This window comes from Morone saxatilis, unplaced genomic scaffold (genome assembly GCF_004916995.1).
Source record: "Morone saxatilis isolate NCDOM2014 unplaced genomic scaffold, NCSU_SB_2.0 Contig5, whole genome shotgun sequence".
NCBI classification, from domain to species: Eukaryota; Metazoa; Chordata; class Actinopteri; family Moronidae; genus Morone; species Morone saxatilis.
The window spans coordinates 24,065,405-24,080,039 of NW_023340095.1; the positions used below are offsets into that span (position 1 = coordinate 24,065,405).

At 40.4% G+C, this 14,635-nt stretch overlaps 1 protein-coding gene across 8 annotated transcripts in view; it reads left to right on the top strand.

Annotated features, from left to right (window-relative positions):
- The window catches only part of pikfyve (phosphoinositide kinase, FYVE finger containing), a gene marked incomplete at its 3' end in the record, with an annotated part of 30,800 nt that extends 16,207 nt beyond the window's left edge, over positions 1 to 14,593 (top strand). For all 8 annotated transcript variants that reach the window (XM_035676772.1, XM_035676768.1, XM_035676770.1 and 5 more), the window contains 27 exon segments: positions 1,050 to 1,230; positions 1,367 to 1,441; positions 1,733 to 1,840; positions 1,966 to 2,106; positions 2,800 to 2,926; positions 3,031 to 3,926; positions 4,532 to 4,933; positions 5,948 to 6,048; positions 6,135 to 6,206; positions 6,496 to 6,667; positions 7,873 to 8,051; positions 8,348 to 8,461; positions 8,739 to 8,847; positions 8,931 to 9,085; positions 10,044 to 10,140; positions 10,412 to 10,469; positions 10,576 to 10,704; positions 11,246 to 11,366; positions 12,025 to 12,120; positions 12,239 to 12,319; positions 12,592 to 12,686; positions 13,098 to 13,157; positions 13,310 to 13,486; positions 13,777 to 13,880; positions 13,960 to 14,088; positions 14,173 to 14,434; positions 14,519 to 14,593. In XM_035676772.1, coding sequence (XP_035532665.1) covers positions 1,050 to 1,230; positions 1,367 to 1,441; positions 1,733 to 1,840; positions 1,966 to 2,106; positions 2,800 to 2,926; positions 3,031 to 3,926; positions 4,532 to 4,933; positions 5,948 to 6,048; positions 6,135 to 6,206; positions 6,496 to 6,667; positions 7,873 to 8,051; positions 8,348 to 8,461; positions 8,739 to 8,847; positions 8,931 to 9,085; positions 10,044 to 10,140; positions 10,412 to 10,469; positions 10,576 to 10,704; positions 11,246 to 11,366; positions 12,025 to 12,120; positions 12,239 to 12,319; positions 12,592 to 12,686; positions 13,098 to 13,157; positions 13,310 to 13,486; positions 13,777 to 13,880; positions 13,960 to 14,088; positions 14,173 to 14,434; positions 14,519 to 14,593 — 4,316 coding nt within the window.
- Positions 14,594 to 14,635: the final 42 nt, after the last annotated feature.

Genomic DNA, 14,635 nt, shown 5'->3' on the forward strand with positions numbered 1-14,635 from the left:
ATAGTGTACGTACTACCGTTATATGTATAGTATATGGTAGTATCATAGATTATATACGATGATATTATATATATATATGAGTAGTATAAGTATACTACTAAGTAGAATATAATAGTATATATATATATAGTGATATTTACTAGCTTTTAAAATATTAAAATTAAAATGCTTGAGGGGCTTAACTGGGGCTACACAGACTTTTGACGGGGCTATAGCACCCCTTAGCCCCGGTGTAGCCGTCCCTTAGTAAAACTAGGTGTGAAAAAACATTTTAACTCACTGAAATAAAAACAAAAATTATACTTGAGAAAGAACAGAAATGTTGTGTACTTACAAAACTAACTAAAATAAAATAAATACACAAGCCATGTGTTTAGTTTTAGTCTTTGTCAATTTGGTTACATTTGTCAATACAAGCGTGGATTTGTTTAGACTGACTACATGACTATGAGTTAATGTATTTTAATAACTCCACTGGACTTCTTCAGTCTCCTGGCTCCTGACAAACACTCCCTATCTTGTAATAAAAAAACTAATATTTAATATATATTATATATATATTTTTAATATATTAATATTAAAACACAAAACACAAACAATAAAAAATAAGCTGAAACCAGCAATTCCACTCTGGAAACTGAATTGAAAACCAAAATTTAAGAGCTATTTCTGAACATAGATTATTTACCTGCAGACCTGAAAAACCTAATGTAGGTTTATTTTTGTTTGTTTTGTTTTGTTTGCTCTTTTTTGTCTCTCTTTTAATTTTCTTTATTTTTTCCCCCTTTTTTAATTGTTTTTATTATCATTATTTAATCTTATTTTTGTTATTTATCTGTATTTTAGTTTCTTTTTCCCTTCTTGGGTTATGCTGTATGGCTGTCTGGGATGGGGGTATTGTGTTTTGTGCTGTTAAAAAAAGAACCAAAATTAAAACTACATCAAAACTAATGAAAAATTCAAAAGTTTAATAACTCTGGCAGCTGGTTTAATCATGCTAAAGTTTTGTCTTCTTATGTAACCATCTGCCACTCTGCCTCCCTGTTCAGCTCGGCCAACCACAGCCATATGATGGCGCTGCTGCAGCAGCTGCTCTACAGCGAGTCTTTGTCTTTGTCCTGGCGAGATATCATCGTCCCTGTGGTCCGACAGGTGGTCCAGACAGTCCGGCCTGACGTTCGCAACTGTGACGACGACATGGACATCCGCCAGCTGGTCCACATCAAGAAGGTCAGACGCCATCTCATGAAATCAGTCAGATGTCACTCGTTGGAAATCATACACATATATTTAATTGAGAATCCTACAATTAGCTGATTAGACTGTCTGCTTCAGAAGTAAAACTTAATCTCCATTTGTGCTTCAGATTCCTGGAGGCAGGAAGTTTGACTCGACGGTGGTGAATGGCTTTGTATGCACTAAGAGCATCGCCCACAAGAAGGTGTGAACATTAATGAATAAAGTGCTTAAAAAACTAATACTCAGCTTTGACTCCTTGTCTAAAGAGATAAATAGTTTTTACTTTGTACTTTGAAATCAGTCTGAAAGCTGTCTAATGTGGATCCTGCTGTTCTTTATTTTTGTCCGTAACTAGTTTCAAATTTTTGCCTTTTTGAAATCAGCAGTAATGAAAGTATATTATTATTGTATAGTATATTGATAGTTAAAATACAGCAAAGCTTCTGTGTTAATATTCAGCTCAACACTTGATACTTGTCTGACCTGTAATTAGATGAACCCCTACATCAAGAACCCAAAAATTCTGCTGCTGAAGTGCTCCATAGAGTATCTGTACAGAGAGGAGACCAAGTTCACTTGCATCGACCCCATTGTGCTACAGGTCAGTGTCACTCCAACTACAGTTAACAATAGAGAGTAGAGGAAACAACTGTTTCAGCCTGGTCTGTAGTTGCATTTGCCTTTTTTCCAAAACTAATAACAGATTTTTCTCTGTCTCTCCCTCAGGAACGAGAGTTTTTGAAGAACTACGTGCAGCGCATAGTAGACGTCCGTCCAAACCTGGTGTTAGTGGAGAAGACGGTGTCTCGTATTGCTCAGGACATGCTGCTCGAGCACGGTATCACGCTGGTCATCAATGTCAAACCGGTCAGTACAGTATGAGTGCTATATAACTCATGCATTAGCCACTGCAGCAGCCATTTTTTCCTAATAATGCTTTCTACATCATTGCCCCCCTGTTGTTTTGGTTTTGTTCACATATTCACCAAAAGAACAAAACAACAGATTCAAGTCCAAAACATGGACATGCAGAAACAAAAAAACAAACTAATTATAAACAGCATAAAAAAATTGTCTGACGACATTATGGAAAGGATCCCTTCAGAGATAGATAGTTTAACCAGAAACAGCCGTAATATAGCAATTACTCACCACCACACTCACAAAATTGACAACAAAAAACAACAAATCTACCTTGCATATGATGGGAACAAAATAAAACTCACCAAAACCATCTGTCAGTCCTTCCATTGTTCCAACAATCAAAATAAATCCTTATTTCGCTGACGTAGATGATGAAAACAGCAGTTTCAGACGCTCTACTCTGCTGCACAAGGAGCATACCGGCTATGTAAATAAACCACAGAGAGACTGTGATAGTAACACAGGCAGAGGGAGTGTGACGCCATTCTCTGCTCAGGACTCCATGACTCCACTATATTGTTACATAGTGAAGAATTGTTTGCTGCTATATTCATGTTTTAAATCTTATATATATATATAACCTTGTTGTCGTTGCCACTTTTAATCACTTTTCATTTTTCTTCTTTGTCAATTTAGCAAGTCTTGGACAGAGTGAGTCGTATGACCCAGGGAGACCTGGTAATGTCCATGGACCAGCTCCTCACCAAACCTCGTCTGGGAACTTGCCACAAGTTCTACATGCAGCCCTTCACCCTGGCCAACAGTAAGAAGCACACTTCTGCTTTCCACTTCTACTCTCAGTGAACACTGCTGTGACATTACTACCCCCTGTAGAGTAAGTCCTGATGCTTTTTTCTGTCCTTCCAGATGAAGTGAAGACTCTGATGTTCTTTGAGGGCTGTCCTCCTCATCTCGGATGCTCCATCAAGCTGCGTGGTGCTTCAGAGTACGAGCTGGCAAGGGTGAAGGAGATCATAATGCTGATGGTGTGTGTGGCCTACCACTCCCAACTGGAGATCTCTTTCCTCATGGACGAGTTCGCCATGCCACCCAGCTTGCCCCAAAGCAACTCGTTCCCCTGCTTGCTGGAGGGCGCCTCCGCAGAGGAGGAGGAGGAGGATCAGGAGGAGGAGGCAGATGGAGAGAAGAGGGGGAAGGAGACAAATGTAGAGAGCCAGGAGAAAACTGCAGGTTCTGAAGACTCTACACTGGGTGGACAGCCCTCAGAGGAAGAGCTTACCTCTGAGTCTTCATCCAAAAATGGAGATATGGACACTCTCCCAGATCAACAGAACCCCAAATCACCCTCCTCTGTCCTAGATGAGGAGGCTGTTAACACAGAGACAAGGACTTCCTCGCCGTTTACCAGTCCCCCTGCACCGCAGCCTCTGTCTGTCTCTCCTCCATTCCTCATGGAAGAGGACCAGGAGATGGGGTCTGACACTCTCATCGGAGTGTCTGAGGGGGACACAGGGGAAGAGGGGAGCCTAGTGAAGGAGGAGTCAATTGGTATGGAGGATGGGGAAGGTTCAGAGACACCTACCCCTAGGTTGTTCCGAGACCCTCTGCAGGATGATACGGGAATGTTTGTGGCCGAGCAGGTTGCTTCATCTGATGACCACCTTAAGTCCATTTCTGCCGTCTTCAAGCAGGAGCTTAAGGACATCATCCTGTGTATTTCCCCCTTCATCACATTTAAGAAACCTTTCCTTCTCACGCCTGCTGGAATGCACTGCCCCAGCAGGGACTACTTCCCAGAACAGGTACCTTTGTTGTTGTAAAAGAAATATCTATTTTCTATTCCATTTACATTTACTGAATAAGAGCAGCAAACTAATAATGTTTCATTAATCTGCTGTTTTATTTCTAATTATTAATTACTGTATTAATCAATTGTTTATTCTATAAAATGTCAGAAAATAGTGAAAATGGTTCATGTCAGTTACTCCAAATTCAAGGTGATGTCTTCACATGTCTTGTTTTGTCTGACTTACAGTCCAAAAAAAGTGTAGAAGGATATAAAACAGAAAAGTAGATTGAGAGTCTGAAAACAGCAACTTTTGGGATTTAATATTATAAAGTCTTCAGTCAATCAATGATTAAACTGGGATCACTATAAATTACAATCAGTGAAACAGCGTATCCTATTTTTTTTTTATTTTTTCCCTTGTTCACTTTTCCCAAAAATTTGCTAAAAGTTAAAATATTCTATTCCTCTTCTTACTGGGGACCCCTTACAAATCATTTAAGGACCCTGTTGGTTTCTGGGCCCCATTTTGAAAACCACTTCTCCTGACTGTTATGTTGTACAGACACTGTTTCCTGGATTATTTGCACCATGGCCATCTATGTTTTCCCTGCCCCATAGGTCTACCTATCTCCACTACTCAACAAGGATTTCAAGGAACTGGACGGGCGCAGAAAGCGGCAGCTCCTTAAAGACTCTGCCCCCTCCACACTGGTCAGCGGACAGACTAATGGCGCCCCACAGCCGAGGCCCATCGATGTCCTGCCCTCCCACAGCCTTACCAGCACCCGCATCGTAGAGCAGCTGAGCAGCAGCCAGGATCTGGCCAAGATGCTGGCAGACTACAGAGCAAAGGGAGGTCGTATACGGCAGAGGGAGGCCACCGACCCCTTCACCACTGCCAATACTGTGGCTCCTGTCAGCAGCCAGAGCAGGGCGGAAGTGACAGTCAAGCCACCAGTGAAGAATGACAGTGAAGAGGAGAAGCCAAGCAAACAGAATGATATGAGCTGGGCCCCCAAGGTGAGCAGTGTTGAGACAATATATAGTGTTTGCGTTCACCTGATTCTGATGACGCATGAAATTCAGATGGAAGGCTGGAAGTGAAAAGTAGAATGGATAAGATGGAAGAAACTCTGTTCTGTACTAGTTCAAACGATAGTACAAGCAAAAGATACAAACAAAAAACTTAATATATGTTGGATGTGATTTTTATGCTACGAAGAGGAGCGATTTTTCAACTGAACTGAAAGACTTGGCCTTTTCAACAGGGACCTCAAGTCGTTATATGGCTGCTACCAGACTACAGACTTTTTCCTCACAGAACCGGGTAGTTGCTGGTTTACCGCTGCATTGATTAGTTAGTTTGTTCGAGTTACTGTGTGTAACTGTGTATTTTGGTGTTCGAAACGAATGTTTTAAAACACCAAACTTAGTCTGCTGGCTTTGAAGAGAGCATAGATGAATATAAGAGCTCCCATTCCCCGTTTGACAGGGCTGCCTGTCTGCTAGGTAAAGTGGTGAACATATTCTCAGTGAAATTTTGCAATAGTCTACTAGTCTACTATAGTCTAATAGTCTACATTTTGCTGCTGCGTGGTCCACAGCAGTTCTCGCAGGCTGTTTTTTGCAGTGTTTTTTGGTCCGTTTCCTGCTTTTTTGCCCCATATGAAAAACAAGCTCCTTGTAGTTTCTCAGTTTGATCGATTTGAGCATTCCCTGGTCCCAGCTTCTCCTTTTTAGCTGGGTAAGAAGTCTCCTTTGGTTCTGGGAAGTTTTGACAGGAAGTTCTCACTATTTTATGATAATTTGAAAAAGATAATTAAGAAATAAATTGTTAAAGTTGTTGAAGTCACTTTGCTCCGGCTGGAGGGAAGTATCTTCCTATGTGTTCCTTCTTCTTTGTAAGCCAGACAAGTGTGATCTTTCATTTGTGAGAGAAACTACTAGTAGAGGGGTTTTAATAATTTATGGGTCTCTGTGGTTCTACTTTTATGTCCTTTTTGACATGTTTGTGTTTGTTGTTGTTGTCGTCAGCTGGACTGTCTGAACCCTGTGAACCATCAGAGACTGTGTGTGCTCTTCAGCAGTTCATCAGCTCAGTCCAACAACGCGCCGAACCCCTGCGTCAGCCCATGGTAAACTGCTCATACGGAGTGGATTCATAAATAATCTCACACCTTGTTTTTAATGACTTTGTAGTCACTGCCTTTGTTGTCAACAGGATTGTCACAATGGAGTTCTATGGCAAGAATGACCTATCGCTTGGTGTGTTCTTGGAGCGATATTGCTTTAGGTAAGACAAAAAATTGTGCATTTGAAATACATTTTAATGAAATGGCAATAGTTTAAAAAGATTCATTGTCATAGAGAAACGTAATAAACTGAATGGGAGCTATGGGTCTGAGATTGTAGTTAAACAGTTTTTTTGAATGTGTATGATAAGTTTGAAATTTGAATTGACTAAATGAGTGAAATATGTAAATATGTCTGCAGAAAAATAAAATGTTTTACTTCAGGAGTAAGTAAGCTTTTTAGTTTGCTTTACAAAATGTGTGTGTCTGTGTGTGTATGTTTTCTCCAAGGCCATCTTACCAGTGCCCCAGCATTTTCTGTGAGACTCCCATGGTGCACCACATCCGTCGGTTTGTGCACGGCAGCGGCTGTGTGCAGATTGTGTTAAAGGAGCTGGACTCCCCTGTGCCTGGTTATCAGCACACAATTCTCAACTACTCCTGGTGCCGCATCTGCAAACAGGTCAGTGATAATGAACATATTTAATAGGGCTGCACAATTCATCAAAATATTATCAAAATGGCAATATCCAAGTCGTAGAGGTTGAATAATTTATTTTTTTAAGAAATGTAAAATGTGTGACAAACTGCAATATATTGAAGTACTGTAGTGCTGCAGGGAAGCCCTGAACTTCAAATCTTGTTCTCCAAAAGTGAGAAAATCTGTTTGTTTGGTACAGACCCCAACAAATGTAACATCATCAGGATTTTAATCATTTTATCAGTGCAAAGGAAAATTGTGATGCTAAAAAGATCATTCCTAGTAATAGTGAATAATATTCATTATAGTATGATTTTTTTTTTTTTAACGATACTGTACAGCCTTATTATTTAACATTAATAGAGTTTTAGTACCAATACCTCATGTCATGTTTTTTGATACTTTATCCTGAGAAAAATCAGACACCTTGCCAGATATCTAAAAAACAAACAAACAGGCAACAGTTTAATGATGTCTGTTTATTTTAGTAGTAGTAGGAAGTAAGTAGGAAATATTTAAACAAAGCATGACAAAAAAAAAACATAAATCTAAGAAAGCATTTGGTGCCTCCTTTGGTACGCTTTGATTCCTTCCTTTAAACACTATTGGTACTTACAAAGCATTACTGTTCGATTCCTACAATTGTTTAACTATCATTATGATACCTGTGGCCCTTTGCTGCGTGTCCCCTCCATCTCTGCCCCCCTTTCCTGTCTACTATCAGCTGTCTCTAGCAATTAAAGTCTATTATTAAAAAAAAGCCCCAAAAAATACTTTATAAAAAAAATATATATATATAATATATATATTATTATGATTATGATTGAGCAATTGAGCTCTCTGTGACTCAAAACATAAAGCCTCAGAAGTATTAAAGTGTAGCATGATCTGCTGTCAGTCACCAGAATTCTCCCTGCGTGGGTCCAGCGTTGACATAGCAGGATGTCAGTCTAAACACTTTTTGTGTTTTGGTTTATTTGTAAACCAAGAGGAATAATAGGTTGTTAGGTTCGTTAAAAGCCTAAAATCTAGCCATACAATGTTTTAAATGATTGATGATGATCATTTTGAAAGGCCTCAAAAATTGATTGGATCAATGAAGTTAAACTAAACTAATGAAGTTAACTAAATGACGATCAGGCTAGACTTCCCTCTGTTACACTCAAACTATCTGCCTCTTTTCTAAGGTGACACCAGTTGTGCCTCTATCCAACGACTCGTGGTCCATGTCTTTTGCCAAATACCTGGAGCTTCGCTTCTACGGCCACCAGTACACTAGGAGGGCTAATGCGGAGCCCTGTGGACACTCCATCCACAAAGACTACCACCAGTACTTCTCATACAACCAGATGGTGGCTTCCTTCAGGTTGGTCAGCTGTCACTGTGTCCTGCGTTCACCCACCACTGAGTTCGACAAAGGACGTATTTACAATGAAAGAAGCAATAAATGGATCTCTATAAATTATTTGTATTGAGAAAATCGTCCTCTAGAAGGAGTTGTGTCATTAGCTAGTTATTCAAAATGTGTGTGCAGTGATGTGGACACGAAGTTAAAGTCCTGTGTGCGATTTCTAGGATGGTTACAGCCCAAAGCACCTGTTCTATACATGGAGTCCTTGAATTAGTATTGACACAGAGTTTTCCTGTCTCTTTCCTTCTCAGCTACACTTCTGTAAGGCTGCTGGAGATTTGCCTTCCTCGTTCCAAGATCTTCATCAGGAACCTGGGGCCATCTAAAACCAGCATGCAGCAGGACCTGAAGGACTTCTCCCAAAAGTAAAGCCATACCATCAGTCGAACACACAGAAAGACACCAGAGAATAAAGTACTTCGAACAGTAAAAGAGAACATAAAGCAATGATCACAATAGTCAGATAATCAACTAATTCATTAATTGACTAATAATGCAGCTTATGATTGTGTGATTTAGGGCTATATAAATTAAATAACTTATGAACAATATATGACTCACCTTCATTCAGTGGCGTTTGTTTCTTTGCTTGTCACCTGACCACATCCACTAGTCCACCGTTCCCCTCCGCTCTCTCCTCAGAGTCACTCAGGTGTACTTGGCCATAGACGACCGGCTCACCTCCCTCAAGACCGACACCTTCAGCAAGACGCGAGAGGAAAAGATGGAGGACCTCTTCGCTCAGAAAGACGTAGGTTTTTCCTTGTGTGTCAGTCTGTCTTATCTCTGAGTTCAGTAGTTACAGACTCATAGTGTTGTTCCTTGTGTGTTTAGATGGAAGAGGCAGAGCTGCGGAACTGGATCGAAAAGCTCCAGGCGCGGCTACAGGCCTGTGGTCTGGATTCTCCTCAGCAGCTGCAGATTGTTCTGGAGTCGCTGGTTATGAAGAAACAGAGTCTGTGTGAGATGTTACAGTACTGGAATAGCAGGTCAGGGTCAATACCAGTTTAAAAAAAAAAAACCCATTAAAGGTGCTTTATGTGACTTTCAGACTAGATGTTGCACTATAGCACAGCTTCTTAGATCAAAACATATGAGCAAACACTACAGCCCACCAGACTTCATTGATAAAAACATTCACCTTTCAGATCATAAAACACACTAAACACTATAGGAAAAAAAATAAAACATACTCAAATGATCTTTGTTAGTCTTTCCACTGTTCTAACAATCCCACAATGGTCAATATAAATCCTAAATCGCTGAGTTGAATGAGAAAGAGGCTGTAATAGCTGCCATATAGCTAACTAGTCCTTGGGGACAAATGCAACCGTGGAAGTACGCCCACTAAAAGTTGTTGTTGCCACTGACAGACTCAGATTGTTATTATTGTTATTAAGTGTCTGACAACATTATGGAAAGGATCCCTACAGAGATAGACCTTTTTCTTAAAAAGTAAAATCCTTTTTGTTTATCCACAAACAACCATAATATCGCTATTGCTCACAACCAATCCATAGACAAAAACATCATTTAACCTCACAGATAATTGCAACATCATAACTTCATTCAAAGTGGACAGAAACAAAATAAAACTTACCAAAGCCATCTTCGTCAGTCTTTCCACTGTTCTAACAAGGAACAATTTTTTTTAACAGAGTTAGGTAAATAAAACAGCAGTTTCAGTTGGTCTGGACGCCATGACCCCACTATATCTTTACATATCAAATTATTGGTTGCTGCTGTATTAATGTTAAATCTAATATATAGAACCTTTTAAGAAACCCCTGCACTGCCACACATGCACACACTCTACCCACACACTACCAAAGTTCAGCTTTGGTGAGAGAAAAAAAAAATGACAAGCAAATAAAAATGGTTGAAAAAATAATATGACTTAATCTTTTCTTGTAATATATCCGACTCTGTCACCTCTTTCCCTCCCAGGCTGCAAGACTTGTTCCAGCAAGAGAAAGGCAGGAAGCGTCTGTCTGTCCCTCCCAGCCCAGGCAGGCACAGACAGACCACTGCAGACGACAGCAAGGTCACTAACATTAAATAGGAACATTATTTCTGTAATCGTATATTCTGTATCAAGTATTATAGATATTAGTTTTTCCCCTGGAGAAAGACAAATTCTTGGTCATGTATACTTTTAACCAGGGTTATAATGTAACCCATCAGCTTATATTCATGTTACATTATATTTATTTGCTAAAACCCGCCAGCTGTTGTAACAGACCTGTTTCTTCAAGGAGATCATTTAGATCATTCTCTCGTATTTTTATTTGCTGATTTAATTATTTCTTTTATAGAGTGCCCTGGATTCCTCCCCTCGAAACCCCTCACCTGTGGTACAGAATGGTGAGAAAGGTGAGTTGGCTGTGTCAGGTCTGAATCCATCCTGCTTTATTGTCACTGAGTGAAGCTGCCAGTTTTCCTGGCTGTCACTGATGAGTTGCTGTGTTTCCACTGACAGAGGACCGTCACCTCAGCACAATGACGTCAGCCTCCTCCTCCTTGCTGCTGTCACCAGGAGAACCTGGAACTGAGCCAGTCACACCTATTCCCTCCTTCACTGAGCAGGACTCTGTCAGCATCCCGGAAGGTACACGCAAAACTGCCCTTCAAGAAACACACCAAATATTCTTAAATCTAATCAAATTTTCTTGTATTGAGAAAAAAAAAGGGTTAAGCCAGTGTTGCTTGGTTAGAATTCTTAAACCTAGCATAAAAATCTAGCCACTGAAACACTGTAAACGCTGTAAGCTGTGCTTACAAACAATGAAAACTGAGTTATTTAAGATAGACTTAAGTATTTTGGTCACTAGACTACTTTCTCTAGTCTTATTCTTAAAATAAGGAAAATACTTGTGTTCCTCTGCTGGAATATTATGCAAACCATTGTCTTAACTTATTGTTAAATCAACTCAATATTAGCTGGAATATTTTATTAAGACAAAGTTAGATATATTTTCTTAAAACAAAAATTTCTAATGCAAAAATGCTTGACAAGATTATTTTTCTTTTTAGACAAGAAATGGTGCTTTGCAGTGAACACACACACATATATAAACTAATTCCTGTAGCTTCCAGTATCTCTCTAATCTGATCTCTGCTGTATAATTCCTGCGTTTGCTTGTTGTCAGATGTATTTGACGGACACTTGCTGGGCTCCACTGACAGCCAGGTAAAGGAGAAATCCACCATGAAAGCCATCCTCGCCAATTTCCTGCCCGGCAACAGCTACAATTCCATCCCCTTCCCGTTGTAAGTAATACACTCACTCTGAACAAGGTCAGGTGTGATTTTTGAGTGCTGACCAAATTGTGACGGTAGCATCTCAGCATTTTTTTCATTTCTGTGAAGAAAACTAAAGAAAATTGTTATTTCTAAAGTTTAGATTATTATTTGATCTGAAGTTTGAAGAGCTGAAGACAAGCTATATTCACACAGAACCTTTACTGATAAACTGCCTTAGGAAAGTACGCAGGTAAAACAACCAAAGCGCTAATAGAACAATAGCCAAGCATCAGGGAGAAGAAAACACTGAATTTGTCAAGAAAGAGTCTGTTTGATTGAAAACGAACTAGTTTGACTTTGACAGATCCTAAAAAATGGATTGGATTTATGAAGTTAGTGTTGAAAGTTACATTCTTCAGTCTCTTTTAAATGTTTTTGGGAAACATTTCTATTGATCATGCTGTAACAACAAAACAAAACCGGCACGGAACCAAAATGGACCCTTTTGACATGAAATAGTAGGGTAAAAGGTCTTAAATTTCATTCATAAAGTCTTAAATAATATTAATATTAAAAAGTCTTAAATTTAACCTGTTGAAACCTGTGGAAACCCTGTATAAGTCTGAACTGTACATGCAGTTGTTACAGGCTTTGTCTCTGTCTGTCATGTGATCTGTTTTGACAGCGACCCGGACAAGCACTACCTGATGTATGAACATGAGCGAGTGCCCATCGCAGTGTGTGAAAGAGAGCCGAGCTCCATCATAGCCTTCGCTCTCAGGTGACACCTGCCTCCTCTCCCTCTGTCTCAGCTCAGCACTTCTCTAAAAAAAAGAGTGAAACTGCCTCAGAATGTAGCTGTATAAATGACTTATTTTGGGTCTTGCATTGCCTTCCAGCTGCAAGGAGTATAAAACAGCGCTGGATGATCTGTCCAAGGCATCAAACGCAGGCGGGGATGAGACTCCACAGGTCATGAGGTACGCAGGATTCCTATTGAAATCTGACATTAAAGTTCAGAGATGTTGATAAATCTTTCAGGAATTGTGCAAATAGGTCACTTAAATCAACTAAACCAGAACAGAATTTATAAGACGGTCCACATAAAAAGAGACTTTTAGTTTGATTTTGCTCGAATAACACAACAAAGCAAGAAGGAATAACATTTTTGGCCATGTAAACTTTGTCATACAAAAGTCACAGTTCCTGTGGTTTTAATAAAAAAAAAATTCCGGTCTTTCTTTTCCTCCAGTGCTGGGGAGAGTCGGGCTAAGAGCAGCCCTGCCAGGCCCAGTGAGTCGGCCTCATCCCTGCAGAGCCGCAGCAGCATGGAGTCCGACCCCCTCAGTAAGTGTTCGGTCCACTGCTCAAATAACAGCTTAAAGGTGCTGTGAGTGCTATTTGTTTTGTTAGAATTAAGTGTTAAATAGTCTACATGATATAAGAGAGATCAGTCAGTACATGTCTCCCAGTCTCCCTGCCTCCTTCCTGCAGTAAACATGAGAAATACACTTCCTGGTATCTTTCCACTTGTATCAATCAGGAAAGAACGTCCACAAAGAGCGTCCTCACAAAGGGCAGGACAGAAATTTTAGGGGTTGTTTTTCAATAACGCTAACTTTAGACACCGTAGAATATATAGGATCCTTTAGTTTGAAGTGTTTTGGCGTCACACAAAGCATTCATTCATTGAAGATTGAAATGTTTCGATGTTATCCATGAGGTGAAATGCTTCACTTTTATGACTGTTCTGTGCAGAGGATGCAGACTTAACAGATAAACAGAAGAAACAGACCCTGAATCCACACATTGAGCTACGTGAGTATTTCCTCCTCTAACATTTATGTACCCTCAGAGGTTCAGAGGAATTTAATTAAAATGACCTTTCCTCAGTGTCATCCCTCTGTGGCACTTCAGTAAATGCATCAAATCCATGCTAATGCTAACCTCGTCTGTTGTGCAATTTGTAGAATTCTCCGATGCCAATGCCAAGTTTTACTGTCGAATCTACTATGCCGAGGAGTTTCATAAGATGCGCGAGGAGATCATGGAGAGCCCCGAGGAGGATTTTGTCCGCTCACTGTCCCACTGTGTCAACTGGCAGGCCCGTGGAGGAAAATCTGGAGCTGTTTTTTATGCAACAGAAGGTTGTATCTAATATCTGGCAGATAAATGTCTACTACTGCTGCAACCAGTACCAAAGTTAAATGTGAACAGGTTTAGTTATGAAATTATGAAATTATTAAGATCTGATTGGAGGCTTTCATCATCTCACATCCATCTAAAGTTTCTGAAAACAAGATGCTTTTCATTGTTTTAGGTTTTATTGGTTTAAAGGAATAACGCTGATGTAATTTTATAATTTTATTACTGTCACTAAATCCAATGAAAAGGCCAAAATCAATAATGTAGCATCTCCTCCTCTGTGTCCTGTCAGATGACCGGTTCATCCTGAAGCAGATGCCCAGACTGGAGGTCCAGTCCTTCCTGGACTTTGCACCTCACTACTTCACCTACATCACCGGAGCTGTGCAGCAGAAAGTACGCATCATGAAGGAAAGTTTCTACCTAGTGTTTACTGTTTGAGTTAAAGTAAATAACAACCAATTTTGTACCACAGCGGCCGACTGCGCTGGCAAAGATCCTGGGCGTTTACAGGATCGGTTACAAGAACTCCCAGAACAACACGGAGAAGAAGCTGGACCTGCTTGTGATGGAAAATCTCTTCTACGGACGCAAGATGGCTCAGGTAAGACTGATTTTTGCGGTATTTGTGGAACAGAAGACTTTCAGATTCTCTGCAGTGTCCTCAGCTGTGCCGTCTCCTCTGTAGGTGTTTGACCTCAAAGGCTCCCTGAGAAACCGCAACGTGAAGACAGACTCGGGGAAGGAAAGCTGCGAGGTGGTTCTGCTGGACGAGAACCTCCTGAAGTTGATCCACGACAACCCGCTGTACATCCGCTCCCACTGCAAGGCCATCCTGCGAGCCGCCATACACAGTGACGCCTACTTCCTCTCCAGCCACCTCATCATCGACTACTCCCTGCTGGTAGGGCGGGACGATGCCACCGATCAGCTGGTGGTCGGGATTATAGGTGAGAGGACGTCTGATGGAGATGATGTAATGATGCATTTCCTGTCCTGCCCTAATCAGTAACTACTACTGCTCTTTACTGCAGATTATATCAGGACATTTACCTGGGACAAGAGACTGGAAATGGTTGTCAAATCCACTGGAATTCTGGGGGGTCAAGGTAAGTCTTAATCTTAATCACACTTCATTCAAACTCGACAGA